The sequence below is a fragment of the Barbus barbus genome (assembly GCF_936440315.1).
Source record: "Barbus barbus genome assembly, chromosome: 32".
Lineage (NCBI taxonomy): Eukaryota > Metazoa > Chordata > Actinopteri > Cypriniformes > Cyprinidae > Barbus > Barbus barbus.
In genome coordinates this window covers 13,810,125-13,833,263 of record NC_136760.1, presented here as the reverse complement: position 1 = coordinate 13,833,263, position 23,139 = coordinate 13,810,125, and the positions used below count along the sequence as shown (strand labels likewise).

General features: G+C 39.2%; 1 protein-coding gene across 1 annotated transcript; it reads right to left on the bottom strand.

Annotated features, from left to right (window-relative positions):
* Positions 1-413: 413 nt before the first annotated feature.
* Positions 414-22,776, bottom strand: slc4a1b (solute carrier family 4 member 1b (Diego blood group)). The gene is made up of 17 exons (XM_079389756.1): positions 22,723-22,776; positions 21,093-21,273; positions 19,921-20,056; positions 10,830-10,896; positions 10,635-10,677; positions 10,284-10,468; positions 9,706-9,916; positions 8,392-8,595; positions 6,221-6,369; positions 5,916-6,110; positions 3,899-4,147; positions 3,702-3,791; positions 3,366-3,532; positions 1,941-2,182; positions 1,676-1,845; positions 1,346-1,519; positions 414-1,103 (listed from the first exon to the last, which is right to left on the bottom strand). Exons 2-17 carry the CDS (start codon positions 21,259-21,261, stop codon positions 1,023-1,025), a joined length of 2,532 nt encoding a protein of 843 aa, XP_079245882.1. The 5' UTR covers positions 21,262-21,273; positions 22,723-22,776; the 3' UTR covers positions 414-1,022.
* Positions 22,777-23,139: the final 363 nt, after the last annotated feature.

Below are 23,139 nucleotides of genomic sequence, written 5' to 3'. Positions count from 1 at the left end.
GTAGTTTGCACAAAATTGTTTATTTTATTCACTATAACACAATAATGCCTACACAATAATATTGAATTCTATGTAAATTTGTACAAATTCTACATTTGAACTGTTACTTAATTAGGTTTTGTAGGCAATAAGCGAAGGAACGATCTGAAAAAAATAGGGGAGCATGTTATAAACCTTAGTATAAGTCTGTACAGTTTTTTGATGAAATTAGTGAATCTTCTCTTCAGTAGGCTATCATCCTCATGTCTTTATAAACCACGTACAATAGACTTTCGAAAAACACAATGAATATAGGCCTATTTTAAATGAAACCTGAGAGATGTCTTTCCCTCTGTTGAAAGGCCATTCCACCAAACTGGACATCGTTAAAGGGCTAATCCATACGAAAAGAGCAGTTTCATTTTTATTTTATTGCGGTCAATTTATTGGTTGATGAGCTGTGTCTGAAATGTTAAGGTAACTGTAGTCTCCAATAAGCTATGTTACATCATTTTGTGATGGAGATAATACAGCAAAACAACAAACTACCAGGCATATGTTTTCAGAATTTATTATATATATATTTTAAATATTTCACATTTATGTCACATTGGCTGTTTGTCTTATTTGCCTGTAACATGGAAAATAAATAATATTGTTTGATGTAGATTTGGCAACAGCACATCTTTACATGAAGAGATATATTCCTCCTAAAAAGTATTCATGCAAATTATTTCTTTATAATGCAAGAGCAATATCATATCTTTATGACAAGCTGGTCCTATGTGCATTTTCATAATGCAGTAGGCTACCTTAATCAGTGTCAGTGCAAAAGTTATAAAAGGCACTTTAAATGTACATCCAAATTTTTAACAAAGAAACCCCACACACACATACCAAAAATGATAAAACTTGCATTAAAAGGGGGCTGAAGTTGTAAAAAAAAAAAAGAAAAAAAAAAAAAAAAAAAGAAGAAGAAATTATATGCTGGATGCACTCTAAAAAGCTGATTGTGAACAATTAGTTTGTTCCAGGAAAATGATCTATAACGGCATCTGTGTTTCAGAATACACATCCACTCCCGGCTCCTCTTCAAATGTTGCCTTGGCCTCATCACCGTCAAGCTATATTGAAGATATAAAGTGTAAAGGAAATTAATTAGATATGTTAATGGATAGTTCTTAAATTAAGATGCTGTTATCATTTACTCAACCTTGTGCATTTACAACTCTGTATGGTATTATTTTTTTCAGTGGAACACAAAACACTGATTTGTTTGTTTTTTTTAAGAATTTTGAAGAATCAATTGATGCAACTTTGCCTTTAACTTGCAATTAACTTTTGTCTCAGTCAGTGAGCCACTTACATATTTCATCTCTTGCTCAGTGAAAAGTTGTCCAGTCATGAACATGCGCAGAGGGATGGTGAGTATCAGGACGAACGGTAGAGCCAGTGACACAGGGCTCGATTTCACCATCCACAGGATTGCCAGACACACGATCTGGATTGCAGTGAAAACATGCATTCTATTGGTGCTGACCTGCAGAGGGAGACAGGGACCAGGAGACCAGCGACCTTGTTTTACATGCAAAAGGCAACCAATCTCGAGTATGTAACATTTACAAGAAGGAAAACTGAAATGCAATGTACTCCAACAGAGTAATGGATGATGTGAGAAATACTGAGAGACACATACTTTTGTAGCATAAGGTTCATCTGGGTGATACTTTTTGGGAATAAGGAGGAGCAGCATTCGATCCCAAAGCTGAATCCCACTGAGGGATGTGATTCCCATGTAGAGAAAGATTCCAAACAGAGCTGTAATAGGAATCATTTTTAGAATGGGCTCCATGAGAATGGACAGACCTGCAAAAGGATAGACAATGAAGATGTTAATGTACCATAAGAAAGCGCAGTATTGTGAGAACCATGTTGAGAAGTTTAGAAGTTTGTCAACATACCAACAAGCAAAGCCACCACTGCTCCACTGACTCTCTGTTCCAGAACCTTCTCAATCTCAGGTTTTGGGCCCTTGCTCATGACAGTCAGGGCATTGGCGTGTGATACGGATCTTACAGTTGCGGCACTCAACCAAGGAATGCCAAATATGGCACTCAGACCTCCCATGCTCACCAGGATGAGAAGATCCATGTGGAAGCCAGAACCCTTGACCATTTTTCTCTCTGGTTTACTCACAATTAGTCTTGAAAAACAAGAGATTTGTTTATAAATTAAATCATTAAAAATAAAATCGACCACACTTTGCTCTAAAGTCCAATTCTCACTATTAACAAACCATTAGCTACGACTTTTGCCTCAACAAACTCCTATTTTGCTGCTTATTAATAGTAAGGTAGTTGGGTAACATTTTATTTTAAGGTGTTCTTGTTACACGTTACATGTACTTAATATTATAATAACAATAAATTCTGCATAATTAAATGCAAGTAACCCTAAACCCAACTCTAATCCTAACCCAACCACGTAGTAAGTACATGTAGTTAAATAATATTGCGCAGTACTTAAATTTACTTAAAAAAAAATGTACTTCAAATTACACTGTAACAAGAAGTTAAGTTTAGGTGTTGGGTAGGATTAGGGAAGTAGAATAATGTCATGCAGAATATTTGCTTTATAAGTACTAATAAACAGCCAATATGTTAATAATAGTGCTAATAAGCAACTTGTTAGTGAGAATTTGTCCCTAAAGTGTTACCGATAAATCAAATCATTATTCAAAGAGAATGTGTTTGTTTCAATTTTTGCCACGCTGTGTTATCTTATACAGGATAAAAAAAAAAAAAAAAAAAAAAAAAAGGCAAGAGATGAACTCGCAATTCTGAGAAAAAAAAAAAAGTCATACTTGAGAGATAAATGCAAAATTATGATTTTTTTCTCTCAATTCTAAGTTTATATCCCACTAACTTTTTTCCCCTCATAATTCTGATTTTACATCTCACTATTCAGTTCTTTTTTTTGCTACAGAATAAAAAATAAAACTTTTAATCTTAGAATTACTACTTTTTTTTCTCAAAATTGCGAGTTTATATCTCACGCGCATATATTTCAGAGAAGATAAAACAATAAAAAGTAACAGTTGCCTTTTTTAATTTATGTTTCATCCTGTGGCGGAAACAAGCTGTACTCCACATAACTGTAAATTTGACTTAAAATATAGTAAATATATTTTGATTGGCCTATCTGGGGTAAAACAACCATTTTGGGTTCCACAAAGAACCGTTTTATGATTCTTAAAAACATTTTTGTTCCACTATAAAGAACATTTTGTGCAATAGGACGATTCCAAGGATGTTAAGGATTCTTCATGGAAGCATCAATACCAATAAAGAACCTTCAGTCATCTTCCTTCAGAAAACATCACTCACGTAGTAATCTGAGACTCTAGGAAGATGAGGATGAAGACCAACATAGCTGGGACAACAGAGGCGAACATCATCCATATTGGGAAGGGCTTGTGTTCACCCATAGGGTTGATTAACCATCCCCGCATCTTAGGGTTGGACACCTGAAGACCCTTAGGCACCACCAGTTTCTGGGAGACAAGTCAAAAGGTCAGAGAGGTCAAGACAGTAACTTTATAGGACTGCATCTGAATTGGTATCCTAAAAGTGCCATTTGTCTATAAAAGGCAGCCAAGGAATCTAATTCTCATCAAATTAAAAGAATTTCCTATTAGAATTATATAATATTTACAAGCATACCTGAGTGTATGTATCCTCAATATTGATATCGATAGCCACCATGAGGAAAATTGCAATGGGAACTCCAAAGTCACCAAGCAAACGTCGAATCTATGCATCAAACATTCAGTTCTTTACACAAATGGAACCTTCTCAATGAAGACTGCAATAAAGTCAGCTTGTCAAATTTTGATTACAATCTACTACAGACTATTTACCTTGCCTGGCAGGAATTTGCCATTCTTGAACATGCGTAAGTAGTATGCAATAGAGAAACAGCCAAACATGAGACACATGGACAGAAGAGCTGTGTTGGGATAAGGCTGGTGTGTAACGGACCTCACGACAGACATATTGCCTGTAACATTGTCCAGGAGTCTCTGATAGCTGACAGCTGAGTGCCAAGGGTCCTCAGCTGTGTTGTTTAAATGCTCATAATTCAGGATAAGAGGGTGTTCTTTGAAAACCTGGAATGAAGGATGAAATGGAGAGAAAACTTTATACAGTATTGTAGTATATTAAATTAATGTCTTGAGTGAGTACCATAATGACTACACTACTGGTCAAAAATTTGGAATAATTCCATTTAAAAAAAATAAATAAACCACGGCTGCTTTAATTAAAAAGTTAAATTTTATTACAATTTCAAATAACTTTATTTGAGAACTTTTTAAATGTAACATAAATGCTAATTTGGTTCTCAAGAAATATTTCTTATTATTATCAATATTGAAAACAATACTGTTTTTGCTGTCTGATATTTTTGTGGAAGCCATGATACACTACCATTCAGGAGTAAGAAAGAAATTAATAATTTTATTCAGCAAGGACACCGTTACGAATCCTGGCCATGCACTTCAGTTTACTCACCACCAGAGGTCACCCGCTCACCACATGGACTTTTACACTACACAGCACACTGGACTCAATTTCCCACAATCCATTGCACTGATGACTTGCACAGCTGTTCACTATTTCGCCCACACCTGATCACCATTTCACAATCACCATCACACTATTTAAGTCTGGGACTTGCTGTTGCTCACTGCCGAGTATTGTTAGCCTAGTCTGCATACAAAGCGTTTCTTTAGTAGTCTTGTCTGGTTTATCTTGCCGTGTCTGACCCTGCCCGTGTTTTTGGATTATTCTCTCTGCCTTGCCCTGTCTGGATTTGGTACGCCGATCGTTGACCTACGCTTGCTCCACGGATTGCTCTGTCTTGTCTCTGCCATACCTGTTTGCCGTCTCTCGACCCTGCCTGTATGACCACGTCTTTTAATAAAGCTTCGCAAATGGATCCGCACGTCTCACGTCTCGTCACTCCCGTAACAGACACACTAAATCGATCAAAAGTGACAGTAAAGGCATTTACAAATGTTTTCCGTTTCAGATAAGTGCTGTTCTTTTGAATTTTCTTCTAATCAAAGAATCCTGAAAAGGATGTTTTATGGTTTCCACAATCATTAAGCAGCAAAAATTGTTAGCAACATTAATAATAAGAGCTATTAATAATTGAGCACCAATAATAATGGAGCACAAAATCAGTATTTTAATGATTTCTGTAGGTTCATGTGATACTGAAGACTGGAGTAATAACAGCTGAAAATTCAGCTTTGCCATCACAGGAATAAATTATATAAAACAGAAAACAGGTATTTTAAATTGCAAGAATATTTCACATTTTACTGTATTTTTGATCAAACATAGCCTTGGTGAGCTTCAAAGATCTCGCTGATTATTATACACTTTTGACCAGCCTCTTTGCTACTGTTAGCTACTGGAGTTTAGGAAACAAATCTTTTGATATTTTTCCTACTATTATTTTGTGAAAATTGCTTGTCCATGCAAACTCATTGCTAAATAGTTGCTATAGTGTTATGAGTGGTTACAAATTGCTTGGTGGTTATTACTATAGCCTAAGGCAAAAGAGCCCAATTGCTGGTCCAATTTAAGGCTAATTTGCCTTAGCAAGCACCATCAATTACTACAATTTTGTATTAGAGGAATTACTATTGAAAAACTATTAGGAGGCATACATTTTGATAAAATAAATTAAATTATATGTTCCATTTTGTGTGTGATAACAGCTGATCATGGTCTCTGTTTAACTAAATTCCTGAAAAAATATTAATGTTGCAAAACGTATGAAGTCAAATGATACAAATGTTCACTAAAGGTTGCATGTTAAACACCCAATAGAATGCACATTAAAATAACAAATAAAAAGGTGTTTACCCTGCCAAGTTTGGCAAAGGTCTCATAGATGAAGATGAGAGAGATGAGGATGGAAAAGATCTCTTGAGTGAAGCGGGAAATGAAGCGGACCAGGAAGCTTCCTTCAAAGGCAACAATGACCACGACAATGACCACCAGCCAAGCGCCAACCCACACTCGGCCTACGATGTACTCAATGCCCTGAGACTTACAGAACTTCAGACAGGAGGAAAAGCATGATGGGAGAATTTAAATAAACTGACCAGCAATTACACAAGGTTGATGCTGTATTCAAATAGATGTTGTAAAGAGAGAGAAACACTAACATTAAAAAAGGCCTCTTCAAACACCAGCAGTGGTCCAGAAAAGCCGATAACTAGTACAGGTTGGGCAGCGACCAGGCAGAAGATAATGCCCAGCACTGAAGTGGAGATCATCAGCTCTGAAACACCCATCATGTTTTCCACCTTATCAGCTGTGGAGAAAAGCATAAGAGAGCCAAATAAAAGTATATAATGCATATGAACCGCATGAAAAGTTGTGGAACTAGATAAGTGACCCAAAATAAATAAATACATTTGAATCTGTCATTTAACTAAATGTATTTGTGCCATATTTTATATCATTAAATGTATCTGTATTTGGATTTCTAAGTTTATTCATCTGAAAACTTGAAGCTATAATTTTTCATTTTTATCTAAATATTCACAGACAGCAAACATGAATTCCAGTGCTTACATTTTAAGGTATGAAATAATACGAGATGTGCGAGATGCAAGTATGTAACGCCACACCAGCAGAGGGAGCCCTTGCATAAGTACTGACTGTTACCACTCCCTCTGCTTCCTTTATGGTGACTTCCTGTTTGGCAGCCATATAAAGAGGGCCATGCCAAACAGGCGTTTGCGAACAGTCGAGCATGTTCTTCTCTACTGTTATGGTTATAATGAAGAAAGATCTCAGCTTATGGAGGAAATTAAGAAAGCAGGAATCAAAGAGTTAACATTAAAGAGCTTGCTAGATGGTAATTTAACAATAATTAAAGCGTTATTAGAGTATTTAAAAAAAGACCAATTTAATTAGACGAATTTAATTGATGTAGTAATTTTAAGAAATGTAGGAATTAATCTTAGTAAGAAAAGGTGTTTTTTTTTTTTTCCCTCCTTCTCTCTGTGCGTGGTTTATTTCCTTCTATATCACTGCCTCACACTCCACCCCAGTAGGTGGCGGAAATGCACCAAAGCCGGTTTGCCAACCGCCATTAAGTTCAAAGAAGAAGAAGGCCTTTGCGAAGTTTTGTTCCACTGTTATTAGGACACTCCTGAACGTTTTCATAGTCTTGGTTTTTTTTTTCTTCTCTCTCTCTTTTCTTCTCTTTCTTGCCTTGCCTATGTTTTGTACGTTGGACTGTTCTCTTGTTTTATGGTTGTTTGCTGCCTGCCTTGACTGTCGCCTGTATTTTGGATTACTCTTTTGCCTTGCCCTGGATATTGTTGTTTGTTGGTGAGTCTAGCCCGTTCATGCCATGCCAAGTCTGTCTCTGGTCAAGTCTGTTCAAGTCAAGTCGTCTGTTTGGATTTTGTTTGTATCTTGGATTTCACGTTTGTAAATAAACTGCACTTGGGTTCGTCACTACACTCGCCTTCAGTGGACTCATTACAAAGTAGCTAAACATTTAATATTTGACAATTGGCTCCTCAAATCTTTCGTCAAATTTAGCTGCTTTGAATTGAAAAGATATTTAGACATGTAACAAAACTGAATTGTTTTCTGGCATATTATATGGATTTGTGTTTTTAAATAGCAGGCGATTTATTCATTTCCCCAAATTTTTTTGGTCAAGTTGAAATATTTAGATTATTCTCCCACGGTTTTACAGACAAGGCTTAAGGCCCAGACGGAAGTGTAAATCTGAGCTGTTTTAACTGAAAGAAACTTGCACTGACTGATCTTAAAATATATCAGTGCCTTTGTTTTTTCTTAAGATGCGCACCAGTAATGTTTCTTCTAAGGCATGTTAATAAAACATTTATTTACTACTTGAACAAGGGCCTAATACTGGCTTAGTCTATTCCCTGTCTGTGAAACCGGGCCTCTATGATCTAGTTTGTGTTTCAAATTTAATTTCTAGGTTTGGAATTTAAAAATTTTACAACACCATTTTCTTCATAAAGCATAAATTAAAATCTTTTTTTTCTGAAAAGTCCGATCGGATTTGAATGTTTTTTTTGGGATGTGCATGTAATGTTAAACGAACGATCACCTGCTCACTCTTTCACAATATAGTGCCCTGTGTGGCATTCAATGAATGAGTGTGGAAAAAATGGATACAGTACAGTAAATCCTCTGAAACGTCCAGTTATATGTCTTTCCACACTGACATTGTGACAGTGACCACCTGACAGTGTGAATGCTCAGTCAAAAAGATCAGATTTGGGAAACAAATGGGATTGGTGTACAGCGTGAACGAAGCCTTCTTTAGGCTAAACATGCTTACCAAGGAGACCTCCAAAGGTGATGGCTGGTGAGAGAGCAGCAAAGTAGATAAAGACGATAGCAGCAACAACTTGAGCGTTCAGAGCATCAGTGATATCACTGACATAGTATTTATAACGTCTCTTCATGTCTCTAATCATACCACCGAATGGAACACCAGTACGTGCTAGTGGATCTGCTGGAGGGGGTCCTGATGATTTTGAAGCTGTGGGAAGATGGATTCGCTTTAGATGGCTGTGCTTTGCTTTTGTGTCCAGTGAGATTTTTCTTAAAACCCCAAAAGTGAAGGGACTTGTATCAACTTGAAAGGGTTTATTTTGTGATAATGACCACTTGACTCATTATTCCACTTATTTCAAACAATATTAATATGAGTATTTTACGGTCTTGCTTCCATTAAGAAACTAGCACACCAAAAAAAAAAAAAAAGGGGGAAATTGATTTCCTGGGAGTTTTATAATGTAGTGTCATCATACAAAAATACTTGAATGTTGCAGAATGAATTTATTCTAGTAATTTTTTTTTTCTGTGTGAAATGAGCTAATTTAGATTTGTACACAAGTTTATTTTATGTTTTCATTTATTTTTTGTACTGTAAGTGTATACAGTGCCTGGTTATGATCAATAATTTAATCAAGATTTCATTTCATATTTAACACTCTATTTTATATTTAATACTCCTGAAATCACAAGCTTTTCAGTTTTTGCTAGGGGAATATTTCTGCCAGTTTTTATTTTCCTGAAATCTACTTTTCCAAATTTGTCCTAGCTTTAGGTCCAATTTACACAAAAATTGAAATGTATCATCTAGATGCAGTCATGCCAAAAATGATCTTGTTACACTGAGTCAATTCCCAGATATGAGCCAAAGAAATTATTGGTTGTATCGGTTGTCTAAGGGTCTATTGACAATATTTCCACAGTACTACATTTAACTTAAAATTTTGTACACAAGAAAGCCAGAATGGTCATGCCAAATTTCATCCGTATCAAAGAGACTTTCTAGCCATTTATTTCAGGAAGATAACAATTCACTACTTTTATACTATAATTATTTAGCATTTCAATTTTGAATAATAGCAGTCATCTGATTGTGGTTATATTTTTTATTACTCTTACATAATTAACACATTTATCATCATGAAATTTGCATTTGCCAGGAAGCACTTGAGTTTTTAAACTTCTGTTCAATTGTTAACTAAAAATACTGATCTATTGCATGTGCAGCAGAAGAACTGCCGTAAGTATAATTCACTTATACAGCTATTATATAATTATATTAAGCACGTATTGTGTGTATTGTATGCATCCTTACGTTTGCGAGGTTTGACCTCCAGGCGGAGTTTGGGGTTAGATGGACGGAGTCTCTCTTGCAGTAGTTTCTTCTGGAAGGGGATGAGTGATGTTAGCATGGACTCGTCCTGAATCTCAGTGGGTGGAATCACAATGCAGCAGTCCACGAAGTCTTCCAAAGCATCAGTCAGCTCCCGGTCAATCTGAGCCTGGAATGCTGCCTGGTTAAATACCTGTGAAAGACAGGTGTAGGAAAAACAGAACAGAAACAGCTTAAACGTTAAATATTTAAAATAAATCTGAAAATGTAAAGTTTATTCTTAATTTCCTTTATCGTAAGTTAGGCTGAAATCGTTTTGTGGTTCAAAATTTCTTTAACTGTAGCATGCACTAGGGCATGAATAATTAACATGGTTGCATTATTAGACATTCCACTTCCATTCCAGAAGTGTGATAAGTGTGTTAAGAAACAATCATGAAAGTATCCTCTCTTTAAAGTACACCTAAGTTGCAAATAAATTAAAGGGAGCAGTTTGCATAGATCTGCAAAGATAATGGTTGCATTGATGGCAGATTTGCTCTTCCTGTCAGTTCTCTTACTTTGTCAGCAAGTAGTGCTGCCATCGCTCGGCCACACTCATGATAGTCCATGTCAGCTGTGGTTGGGCCAATCAAGATGAAGATGAACCGCACAGGCACGGGAGTTTCCAGAGCAGACTCCAGCACCACAGCATCCCGTAGACGCACGAACGCTAACGTAGGCCTCTCCAGGAACTCCAGAGCACCTTACACACAAACCAGCACATTATACTGTAAAAAATACAATCAATGCTTGCTAACAGAAACACATGAAAATCAAACTTTTCAATGTAAATTATATAATTGGACTTATAAAAGGTTAAACTCAGTGTTGTCATTAAAATAGTCATCTGAAATTGATGTTATTCTCACCTACAAGCACCATCGAGGCCTCTGCAGTACCAGTTGTGTCACTCTTCAGTTGAGAATATAGTCAAAAAATGTTAAATGATGTTTTTGTATTACTAATGTTTTTAATTATATTTGTATTGTATTATTATATTAGAAAATAAATGATAGAGAACATGTCGAAGTTACGCTCAGAACAGGTAAAACAAGAAAACTCACTTTCTCTGTGACAGAGAATTTCTCCATTTCCATGCCTGAAGTCAGAGGCTGGGTCTCTACAGACTGACTGGAAAGAGAGAAAAAAAAAATTCTTGGTTTTAAATGTGAACTGGCTTTTTAGCTAAAGACACTTCATGAAATGTGGGACCTGTTGGTAATGTTACACTATATATAAAAGTATTCTTGTATTTCATACTTGACAATAGGAGTGTAACCTACGTTGCCTGCACAAAAATTATGATTCGGTACTGTTGAAGAAAATTCATTTTTTGATTTCATATGTTTTTGAGAACATGTAGTGCAAAACCTTTTTTGGTATGGCTGTGTAGAAAGAAATGAGGCTGGGGCTTTTAGCCTAAGATGTATGGATGAAAAGGAGGGTCTGTAAGAGGATGTTGGGCTAAGAGCCAGACGAGTGGGAGACGGGGGTGACGTATGTTTGACCTGAAAGGTTATTCGGGCCCTAAATGTAAGGGAAATAGGCTTTTAGAGCACGATATAGTAGAATGGTATTTACTTCCTCACCAAGTATGGAAAAGTACAGCTGCGAGCTTGTAACCTTGAGTGCCTGGAGTGTGGATATAAGGTGGAGGCGGACCCTTCCTTCTTTGTCACACTCTGCAGCAACCTGCGTGTCTGCATGACTGTTGACCTTCTTTGCAAAGAATAAAACCTTTAAAAGACTAAGAGTGAGTTTGTCTCTTACAGACAAAAGTGATTTTTAATTTGCCTCGACAATTTGGTGTCGCAATGTGGGATTCCTTGGATGTGTCTTCTGGACCTGAGAGCGGACGGTGACCGTACATCCTGGACTTAGAGTCCAGCCCTAACCCCGATTAGGTTTGAAAGGACGACAGGGACCGACCACCAGGGCGCAGAGGGGACACCACTGGAATCTGCAAATGAACCCAGGTGGCAACAGGACTCTCTGGTAAGAGATAAATCTAAATTTGGTTGTTGAAATTGAAACTGGGCAACGAGGTGTGATTGGCAAGAAATTGAGGTCACGCGCAACGCAGTTAACATTTCTAAGAGGGGAAATTGAAACTGTGCAGGTTTAATCGGAGCTGTAGAGAGCGCTCCGTCTGTCCGATTTTGGGATAGAAATGGGATCTGTTGGAGATGTCTAACAGATTATAGGCGCCGAAAAGAAGTCCACAGAGGAGAAACAGCCAATATGGGGAAGTCCCAGAGCAAACTCACTAAATAAGATACACCGGTATTTTGTCAAATGAGAAAATTATATGGCCAGAAATGCATGCAAGATGTGGGGAAATTAATTATGATTTTCCAAAAGAGGGAACACTGAGTGTCACAAGATTGAAGGTAGTAAAGGAATCAGTTGAGGAGAGAAGCAAAAAGCAGAAAGGGTGCTGTGTGGAACATGTGATAAATGTAAGCAGACGGTGAATTGTTGGATGGGAGAAGCAGATAAAAGGGAAAGAAGAGCGGTGCAAAAAGAATTAGCATGTAGAGCTGATAAGAAATAGGAAAATGAAAAATGTGAAGAAAAAGTAACTGCATCACATAGACCTACTAACGCTCTGATGTTTCTGTCTCTAAACATGCATCACCGCCCTATCATCACTATCCTGTGGCTGAGCTGCAAGCCCTGAAAATGGACCCTGACCTCGACTGCTCTCCACCAAAGAGACCAACAGCACCGCAAGTAGAAGAAATAGAGGAAGACCCTGAAATGATTCCTGAAACCCCCCACGAAGAAACTGAAGAGGAGAGAATGCTGATGGCTCCCCCGACAAAGAAAAACCAGACAAACGGTGAAAGAAGAAAATGTGAGTATAACAGCTCCGATGATTGAATGATGGTTTTAAGACCATGGACTGTGAATGATATGAAAGAAGCGATGGCTCATTTGCCGAGTCCGGAAGAAGCAGGTGACAGATTTTCCACAGAACTGGTCACCTTCTGCAAAGAATTCAGCCCCACCATGCACGAGCGGAGGAGGCTGCTAGCAGTGAAACTGGGGGCTTTGTGCGAATGGGAACACCGACACAACTTGGAATACCGCACAGCTATTGAGGAGCTGGCTGAAGGTGTAAAAACCTCATTTCCAGCAAGTGTGGACACAAAGATTGGCAATTGCTGCCAGAACAGAGAAGAGTCTGTTCAAATTATTATCATCGACTATGAGATATTCAACAAACACAGGGGATTAACAGAACCAGCCAACCTTGGAAATCAGCCTGAGAAGGAGCTGGTTTTTGAATGGACTGAGACCTGAGATTGCGCAAGCAGTGAAAACCAGCTGCATTGAAATGGAAAAACGGACGACTGTCTGCCGCGTTGACACATGCTTTGCACGCAGAAGAACTGCAGATGGCAAAGAAAGAAAGAGTTAAAGCAAAGACTGACAAAGATTTACAGCTGGCCATAATGCAAGCTATATCGAGGCCGGGGGGCTCTTCTGTTCAGCGAGATCAGCAGAAAGGAGGCGGAAGAGGAAAAAGACAAGGTGGAAGAAACTTTGAAAAATGGGGTTGTTGGATCTGTGACACCGATGATCATGAGGTGAGAAAATGCACCAAATGCAGACTGTGCAAGAAGGATGGTCATTGGGCCAAGGACTGTCCAGAGAACCAGCGAGATCAAGAAGCAGACTGAGGAGAGGAAGATGGAGAGCAGACGGGAGGGGTCCAGGGCAAGCGGCCGGCACAAGAAAAAAGGAAAGTGACAAATTCTTTAACCACACACACACAAACACTGATGTACATACTGCTCTCTGCAATGAAGAAAAAGCTTGCGTTTCTTTGTGTAATTCTGATTTGAATGATGAAAATTCTGATAGTTTAATGTATGAAAGTGGAGCATTTAAGAAAATGCCTAAATACTCCATGCTGGTTGAGGGGGTAATGATTGAGTTTTTAGCTGATTCTGGGGTTTCAAGGTCATCTATACGACCATGTGACTTGCCATGTCATCTGTCATTATCAGACAAAACAAATGAGTCTACTTCTGCATCAAGGCATATGATTCTTGAAAGATTTACAGTGCCTCTAAATTGTGAAACAGAGGAGGGTAGAGTGCTGAACCATGCATTCATTTATGCACCAAAATGCCCTGTGCCCATTTTGGGTCGGGATCTGTTATGCAAACTAAATTTGATACTAGTTGCGGACTCCTGGGGTGTCAGAGTGGCAGAACAGGGGGACCAATGGTGCTGTTTGCAAGCAGAGCCTCAGTGGGCATATGAATGGCACATCACAAATTATGATTAGGCTGAAATGATGTGCGAACTGGCTAAAAGACAAACTGAGCCATCTAACAGAAATTATGTTGCCTGAAAATTTACATTGCACGTCACATGTCGTAGTGCAATTAGACAAACAGTATGAAAAAGACTGGTTTGAGGGAGAAAAAGGTGAAACTGAATTTTGAGAAGATATTTTGGACAGAAAATATGTGTGCTGTTTCAGTCAGCCTGACAGCAAAACAGCTTCCTTTTTTCCTAATGCCAGAATCTGTGCCTCACTTATCACTCTCCAAGGCCAAAGAGCAGACATGGGCTGAGATGGGGGGGATTTATGAAGAACTGTGTTGATGCTACAGACTGGTGTGAGATAAGCGCTGGTGTGAAACAGCGAGAGTCTAGGAGCATTTATGTCAGAGTGCAAGCATGCAATTGAGGTAGAGAGAGAAGTGGTACTGATTGACAAAAGCACAAAGGGAAATCACTGCATGGCAGACATTTGCGCTTCAGAAATTCACCCAGCTTTAGCAGATGTGCCATCCGAGCTGTGGGCAAAGCATAAGTATGATGTGGGAATGATTAAAAAATGTGAACCGATTGTAATCACCCCAAAATCTGATTACAGGCCGTGTCAACGTCAATATCCCCTGAAAAGAGAGGCAGTACTGGGAATAAAACCAGTTTTTGACTCTCTTTTAAAAGGCATAATTGTAGATTGCAGTGATTCCCCTGTAAGGACCCCAGTTTTTCCTGTGAAAAAGATAAGAGACAAAGGTCAACCTACGGAGTGGCGTTTTGTGCAGGATTTACAGGCAGTAAATGCAGCTGTCAGACAAAGGGCTCCATCAGTTCCAAATCCATACACGATTTTGTCACAAATACCACAAGATGCAACATTCTTCTCAGTGGTAGATTTGGCTAATGCATTTTTTAGTGTGCCAGTGGATAAAGACAGTCAATTCAGGTTTGCATTTGAATTTGATAGTAAAGGATATACATTCACGAGAATGGGCCAGGGGTACTGTGACAGCCCCACTCTTTATAACGAAGCACTTAGGAGAAGTCTGGAACCTTTGACCCTGACAGCTGGAACTGCTTTGTTACAGTACGTGGATGATATTTGTCTTTGCGCATGTGATGAAGCCACGTGTGTGGTGGACACTGTGACTCTCCTGCAGCATCTGGCTCGGGAGGGCCACAAAGTCAGCTTGTCTAAACTGCAGTTTGTGAAACAACAAGTTACATTTCTGTGTCATGTCACACCAAACACCAAATCCCTGTCTGACAAAAGAATAAGGCATTAAAGATGTTCCAAAACCAACTACAAAGAAACAAATGCTCTCATTTTTGGGAATGTGTCCATATTGTCGAACATTTATTCCAAATTATGCAATTCTTGAGCAGGCTCTGAGAGCCCTAACAATAGGGAAGGGGTTGAAGTCAACTGACAAAATTGATTGGAATAAGGAGGCAGAAGAGACATTTTCAAATATGAAAATTCAGCTGTCTCAGGTGCCAACTTTGGGCCTACCGGTACCGACTAAGCCTTTTGTTCAGGTGGTGGATGAGAAAAATGGGGTTATGACTTCTGTTTTACTGCAAAATCATGGAGACCGATTGAGATCTGTGGCCTATTTTTCCAGCAAACTAGATAAAGTTGCAGCAGGCCTGCCACACTGTCTGAGGGCTGCTGCTGAACAGGCCGTAATGGCGTCTAGAGAATTTGTAGGTTACTCTGACCTGATATTAAATGTGCCACACACTGTGTCCATGATCTTGCAGGAACAGAAAACGTTGCATTTATCGATGGCTCGTTGGTTACGATACCACACTATCTTGCTTGATATGCCGAATATCACTGTTAGACGATGCACAACCTTGAACGCTGCTACTCTCCTTCCGACGCAGGAGGATGGGGAGGAGCACAATTGTTGTCTAACTGCGCTAGAACAAGTGTGTACACCGCATCCAGATCTTTCTGACGTACCACTCGAAAACTGCGAAAATGTCCTTTTTGTGGATGGCTCAGCTTACAAAGATCCACAAACAGGCCAGAATAAAGTTGGATATGCAGTAACTGAATTTGAAGTCGTGGCGTCTGGCTCATTGGCAGCAAATTATTCAGCACAAGCAGCAGAGCTTGTTGCATTAACAGATGCATGTAAACTTATGGCAGCCAAATGTGTCACAATTTACACCGATTTGCATTACTCATTCGGTGTTACGCATGATTTTCTGTGGAAACACAGAAAATTTTTAAAGTCAGATGGGCGCCCAATAATGAATGCTCCTCTGGTGGCAGCTTTGCTAGAGCAGCATTGTAAATGTGCTGCACACACCCATATCAAAGATTTTGTATCCACAGGAAATGCTAGAGGAGACGCAGCAGCGAAGGCCGTAGCGGCTGAGCAGACAAAAGACACAGTGTACTGTGCTATCTGAAAATAACCCAGACATTTCCTCTTCTTTACGGAGCATGCAGGCCTTTGCCTCACAGGCAGAGAGGACCAAGTGGAGACAGTCTGGCTGTAAAATGACTGATGGTTTCTGGATGAGCTGTAAAGGCAAGCCTTATTTACCTTGACACTTCTTTCCTCATTATGCTAAGTTGATGGGAAAGACCATGCATCGAAAGGGGGAATGGTTACACAAATGAAAGAATTGTGGTTTACAAAGGGGTTTTACAACATTTGCTCCAAAAGTTTGTAAAAGATGTGTCATTTTGCAACACCCACAATGTGGCAAAAGGTATACAAATGTCCCAGGTATCCCAGCCGACACCACAAATGGATTTCATCAAGCTGTCCCCATGTGAGGGAAAGAAATATCGTTTGGTGTTGGTGGATATGTGGTCCAAATGGGTCGAGGCCTTCCCAACATCAAAACAGGATGCAGCAGCGGTAGGGAACCATCACGGGCTCTGGGAACTGGGTTCTCCGGATTCGCGATCGGCACTCCTGGCCGTGGTTTGAGAACTGGATTCTCGAATTTCGGGATCGGCACTCCTGACCGTGGTCTGGCAACTGGATTCTCGGGATTCGGGATCGGCACTCCAGGCCGAGACTTGAGAACTGGATTCTCGGGGTTTGGGATCGGCACTCCTGGCCGTGGCTTGAGAACTGGATTCTCGAGGTTCGGGATCGGCACTCCCGGCCGTGGTCTGGGAACTGGATTCTCGGGATTCGGGATCAGCACTCCAGGCCGAGACTTGAGAACTGGATTCTCGGGGTTTGGGATCGGCACTCCTGGCCGTGGCTTGAGAACTGGATTCTCGAGGTTCGGGATCGGCACTCCCGGCCGTGGTCTGGGAACTGGATTCTCGGGATTCGGGATCAGCACTCCAGGCTGAGACTTGAGAACTGGATTCGGGATCGGCACTCCTGGCCGTGGTCTGGGGACTGGATTCAGGATTGGCACTCCTGGTCGTGGCTTGAGAACTGGATTCTCGGGGTTTGGGATCGGCACTCCTGGCCGTGGCTTGAGAACTGGATTCTCGAGGTTCGGGATCGGCACTCCTGGCCGTGGTCTGGGAACTGGATTCGGGATCGGCACTCCTGGCTTCTCGGGGATTGGGGCTTCAGGGAGATGGGCGGAACTGGATTCGAACTGGATTCTCGGGGATCGGGAAGCGTGAATTCTCTAGGGCGCTCGGGAGACGTTGAGCTGGACGGAACCAGCGGAGACGAAGGAGAGCTGGACATACTCTCAGGCGAAGGGTTTGGATGACGGGGAAAAATTCTCAGAGCTGACCTGACTGATGTTACAGATGGATCTAATATTTTCACCCCCAGGTCAGCGCTGTTCGAAACCCATTTCCGGGCTCGTGGGCACCTATATGTCACCACGGGTGGCAGCATCTCTTTCGACGTCTCGGGCAGCGGAAGCTTCATCGCCGCGTACTGGGTTCCAACCTGGGATCGGTGGTGTCGGTGGTGTCTGGGAGCTCCAGAGGTTGATGGCGCCTGATCCCAAGCCGGAACAGCGTCTTGAGCGTGTCACCATCTAAGGAGCTGGCGATGGCGAGTGGCACAAAAGTCTGTGCGTAGTCGAGGGGTCCCTGGGTGGTTTCAGGCAGATTAATGAAGAGTGCTAACTCTTCCATCTCTTCCGTTTTGGTCCGATTTTCTGTTACATATGCTGCAGGACACAGAGGTAAGCGTTAACACAGTGACTTTATTGACAGGAATCGTGCAGAAGATTAGTGGAGCTGGTGATAGGAGGTGAGTGCAGGTCTTGAGAGTTCGGCGAGATCTTAGGCGTGAGGCTGACTGTGGCTTCGTTTGTTCGCAGGAGCGAGGAGCAGAGACAACGAGATGCACGGGAGGACTGGAGGAATCAGCCACAGTGTTGGACGATCTAGAGATGGGAGGACAACGGAGAGGAGCACAGGAGGTAAGCACAAACAGGTACGGAATTTCAGCGGTTATACTCAACAGGTCTGGAAGACGATCGGGAGGTCCACGTTGCATCAACGAGATCGAACAACACTAGTGGCTGAGGTGTGTGCTTTTATGTGTTCCTTGATGACGGTGATGAGGTGCAGGTGCGTGTGATCAATTACAAGGTGCAAGTGAAAGTGATTGCGATGACGCTGGAGACGGACCATTCTGTGACACCGACAAATTTCTGTTTTCTAAAAAGGAAATTATACGTGTCAACTATAAAATAACCAGTGAACGTCAATTTATTTAATGAATTTGAGTATAATTAATGAAGGTTAAAGGTCAGCCCACTTTAACTGAATCCCACTGGCCCAATTTATCTAACACATTCAGCCAAAGTGGGCCAGCAATATTTAAACACCTTACAAGAAAATTAACAATTTTTAAAACATTTTGTTCTTTGTATATTATTCCCTGTTAACTGTGGAAACAAAAACAGCAGGACCTGTCCCACTAATATTTGTTTCCATTTAGGCTAGTGAGCAACTTCATAATTTAGAAATTAAAATTCTATGTCGAATGGTTTTCTATACCTTTCACCATGACACAGTGCTCCTTTGAGGTATGACTAGACCCACCAGTATCATATTGCATCAACCAAAACTGTTTTATCATTTAGAGAAGTAGTGTCCCTTTAATTAAGAACCATTGTTATGCTCTGAAAGTGCAAACTCATTGAGCACAGTACAAACAAACTTAAATGGCCCACTTTACCTGAATTCACCCAAGTTCTGTCTTAATAATGTCGGTCATGCTGCAACAGGCTGCAAAACACTCTTCGTACTGCAGTTAATGCTGCTGTAAAAGGGAGAACTTTTGAATCTAAAATACTTTAGCAAAATGTAGCCTTTATTTTAGTCAAAATTGTTGCGCTCCGTTTGTTTTCCGCACATGTGTGTGCCGGCGCTTCTTCAGTGCTGTCTAGTTTAACAGGAGTGAAGTTTAATGGAGACTTGCTTGATGTCAGGACGATCAAGCCTTTGTACAAAATTGAAATACTTTCTAATATTTACAGAGACAGAAACGTAAGCGGAAAACGGGTCTCAAATGCATTAAATAGCACACCAATCTGACAAAAAGGCAATCCGCTATAGGGTTTATGAATTAATTTGAATGGGTTAATATGCAATAAAGCACAATTTATTTTCATCCCGCAGCAGCTTACCCTATGTTCTATTTTCAGACACGTTTTCAACATCTGTATATCAATATAAAATATATATAAACGGTAGGCCTATTGTCCATTGCGGGGAGAAATTCAGAGTTTCAAATTACATTCCACACACACAAGTTCTGCACGTGCAATGGTTAAAACAATGCTGCTTTCGCTCAGTAAAGGGCGTAAAACATTTCAATTACGTCCACCTTGATTTATGTAGGCCTATGTATGTATGCATGTGTGTATGTAATTTTATGTCAAAATGTGTGGTGTGTGTAGTACCTCTGTTTGTGCATTAATGCTTGAAGAACCTTATCTCTGTCCCCTGGCTGAATCTCCTTTTTGTTAACCAGGGCATCCACAATCTTCTCAATAACACTGGAGAGCGTCTTCTCCTCTCTGTCCAGCATCATTAAACCTGATCGAAAAGAAAAAGAAAAAGAAAAGACAATAGAGAGAGGAAGGCAAAAGAGAGGAAGGGGGCTCTGAGTGAGCTTGAGCTTTACAACAGTAAACATAAACACTAAAGACGCAGCTGAAGAACTCAGGTTGAGCTGGTTTTTCAGGACACTAACTATATATGACCATCTCATCTGAGCCTGTGAAGAGAAGTTATATTTTTGCTCACATTCCACACTAGCTAATAACCACGCGAACCCTGTCGGAAAAGGACCGGGACCCAACTTTCATTAATAAGTCATTAGCAAACACACATTTACATAATTCTTCTGTTAATGCTTCTGAAAGTTACTGTAAAAAATGTTGGGTAAAGTAAAAGTGTGTCCAATCTATAAACTATTTAATGAAGATACTTTACTATGTAAAAGTTTGGGGTCAGTAAGTTTTTTTTTTTAAAGAAAAAGAACGATGCATAGATTTGTTGTTACAAAAAACTTTTTCAAATAAATTGTTCTTTTGATCTTCTTATTCACCAAATAATCCTGATTTTGATCATTGATATTGATAATTGATAATAATAACAAATGTGTCTCAAGCAGAAAGATCTGCATATTTGAATGATTTCTGATGGATCATGTGACACTGAAGACTGGAGTAATGATGCTGAAAATTCAGCTTTGCTATCACAGGAATAAATTACACTTTAAAATACATTTAAACAGAAAACAGTTCTTTGAAATTGGAATAATATTTGACAATATTACTGTTTTTACTGCATTTTGATCAAATAAATGCAGCTCTGGTGAGCATAAGAGACTCAAAAACATTAAAAAGGCCTTAACAACCCAACATATTTGAATGGTATAGGGAAATATCCAATAATATATAATAACTAATAATAAATAAATAACTATTAAGCATTATGTACTGTAATGTACAGAGGTATATAATGTTATATAATGTCTGGGTGCTTCTACACACAGTCTTTGCAGTCTACTGAAAGCAAGTCTGAGCTGAGGTTTGACCCCATAATGACCTCACAGGCATTTCCTCACCCGTGTTCATTGTCCTGCGTATCTGCACCAGGCTCTTGAAGGTGAGGTAGGAGATGTGGGACGGGCCCCAGCGGCCCGCTTCGACATCATAGGTCTCCTCAAAGCCCACCCATCTGCCCATCTCCTGCCAATAGCTCTGCTGATTTGGGTTCTTCTCCGACTCATTCATTTCCACATATGCCTGACCACAGATAACAATAAACTATTACTATTCTGTTACTATCATATGTAAGTACACTAAACATCACAATGGATTTTAAGTATAGCAGTTTGATTAATAATTATGTATGTATATTTTGATGGTTTACATGGTCAGATCAAGTAAAAATATTCTGTAGGTAACAACGGCAAGTTACATTATGTAATATCTGTAAGTGTCCTTCTTGCTCTATTGGATGTTATAATTCAAAGCAGAGATGTAGACAATTTAAACATGATGGCTGGACCTCTGATGTGACCGTATGTGTGTGTGTGTGTGTGTTTCCTGTCCACTGATGACTGATAAATTAAAGCTCATGTTTACCCTTCAAACATCAGGAGTGTGAGTGGCACAAGCCAGAATGCAAATGTGGAAACTTATCAGTGAGCGTGTCTGTGTGCTTGTGTGTCATGTCAATTAAGTCAAGTCAAAGCAACTTCATAGACAATCACCATATAATCATGGTGAACTGTACAGAATTGAAATATGGATGTATGCGGGCATATTTTCTTTCTCGATGTTCACATTCAGAGGAGCCAGAAAAAAATACAGTTGACAAATTAATCATTTAAATCTTTAAAACCTTTAAAATCTGTTGTTTTTATCACGTGTGTGCTATATATTTTATTTCTTTGATACTGCATGCAAAATAGTCAACCTGACCTATGAAATAAATTTCCTAGAAATAATATTTATAAGCAAACATGCATGTGAAATCAAAACCCCAACAATAAAACAAAGGAGTTTTGTGTTTCTTCATTACTGTAGAGAGTACAAAATAGTATTAACTTAAGCAGTTTACAATATTCAAACAATTTTGATCTAGCAATGCTGCAAACTAATGTACTGTCTATAAGTTATTATTATTCAATAATTTATAAAGTACAATACTTAACCTGACTTCTGTTGTTAAAGAGTTAACATTATGTTGCTGTTGTACCTCTTGAATGATACATTTAGCCACTAAATCTGGTGTGTTGGTGTGTGTGTGTCTGTTTGGGGTTAGTTTGCATTGACCCTTGTACATGTGGATTATGTAAATAAAGTTAATTGAACAAGAAAAATAATGTATGCTTATGCAATAATTTGTGTTATTGTTTATGTGCTGTAAACTGATACAACAGTTATTTATAAAACATCATTTATGCTAGTTGCATAGTTTTATAGCAATTATAAGTTTAGTTTTGTAATCAGGGAATGCATTTAAGCTTTTGTATTCAATTCTGTTCAGCATCCAATAAAAATTCTTGTAAAATGAAAATATAGCATTTTAAAATTGAATTGCATTTTCTGTTGTGAATATAATTTTATAAATATTACTACATATATCTATACCAGTATAACCCAGTTTAAAATAAATTAAAACATGACACAAACAAAACGACTAAATTACAATTTAAAAGAAATAATATTCAGACTAATTGCACTTACCTTATATATTCAATAATTTACCCAACGTTTCAAGCAATATTCTCCGTCTCAGCCCCTCACAACAGTGCGCAGACCTTTATAAACTCTGTGTACACCTGCAGATATCAGACACACCTCTACACACACACATACATGGCTAAAAATGCCTGAAGACACTGATCTAAATACTTCAGGCACATACAGGGACCCAAGAAAGTACTTGAAAACATATGAATGCCATTGCATTATAAAACAAAATATCAAAATATGTATTTTATTTATCAGTTACTTTGTAGAATGATTTTTGTGCACACGTGAAAAAAAAATCACAAAAATAAGATTGTTAGTTTAGGTGTAAATGTTGGGTTTTCAATGATAAAACACTAGTTTCTTAAAAATCATTGCAAAAATGAAAAATACGGTTAAAGTAATTGTTAA

Bases quoted from the DNA above. Each gene is read 5' to 3' on its own strand.
- slc4a1b (XM_079389756.1), bottom strand. From the start codon at position 21,261: ATGAATGAGTCGGAGAAGAACCCAAATCAGCAGAGCTATTGGCAGGAG. The intron at 10,469-10,634 runs GTGAGAATAACA...TTTGTGTGTAAG, and splicing joins GGCCTCGATGGTGCTTGTAG to GTGCTCTGGAGTTCCTGGAG. The intron at 6,111-6,220 runs GTTAGTGTTTCT...TCCTGTCTGAAG, and splicing joins TTGAAGAGGCCTTTTTTAAT to TTCTGTAAGTCTCAGGGCAT.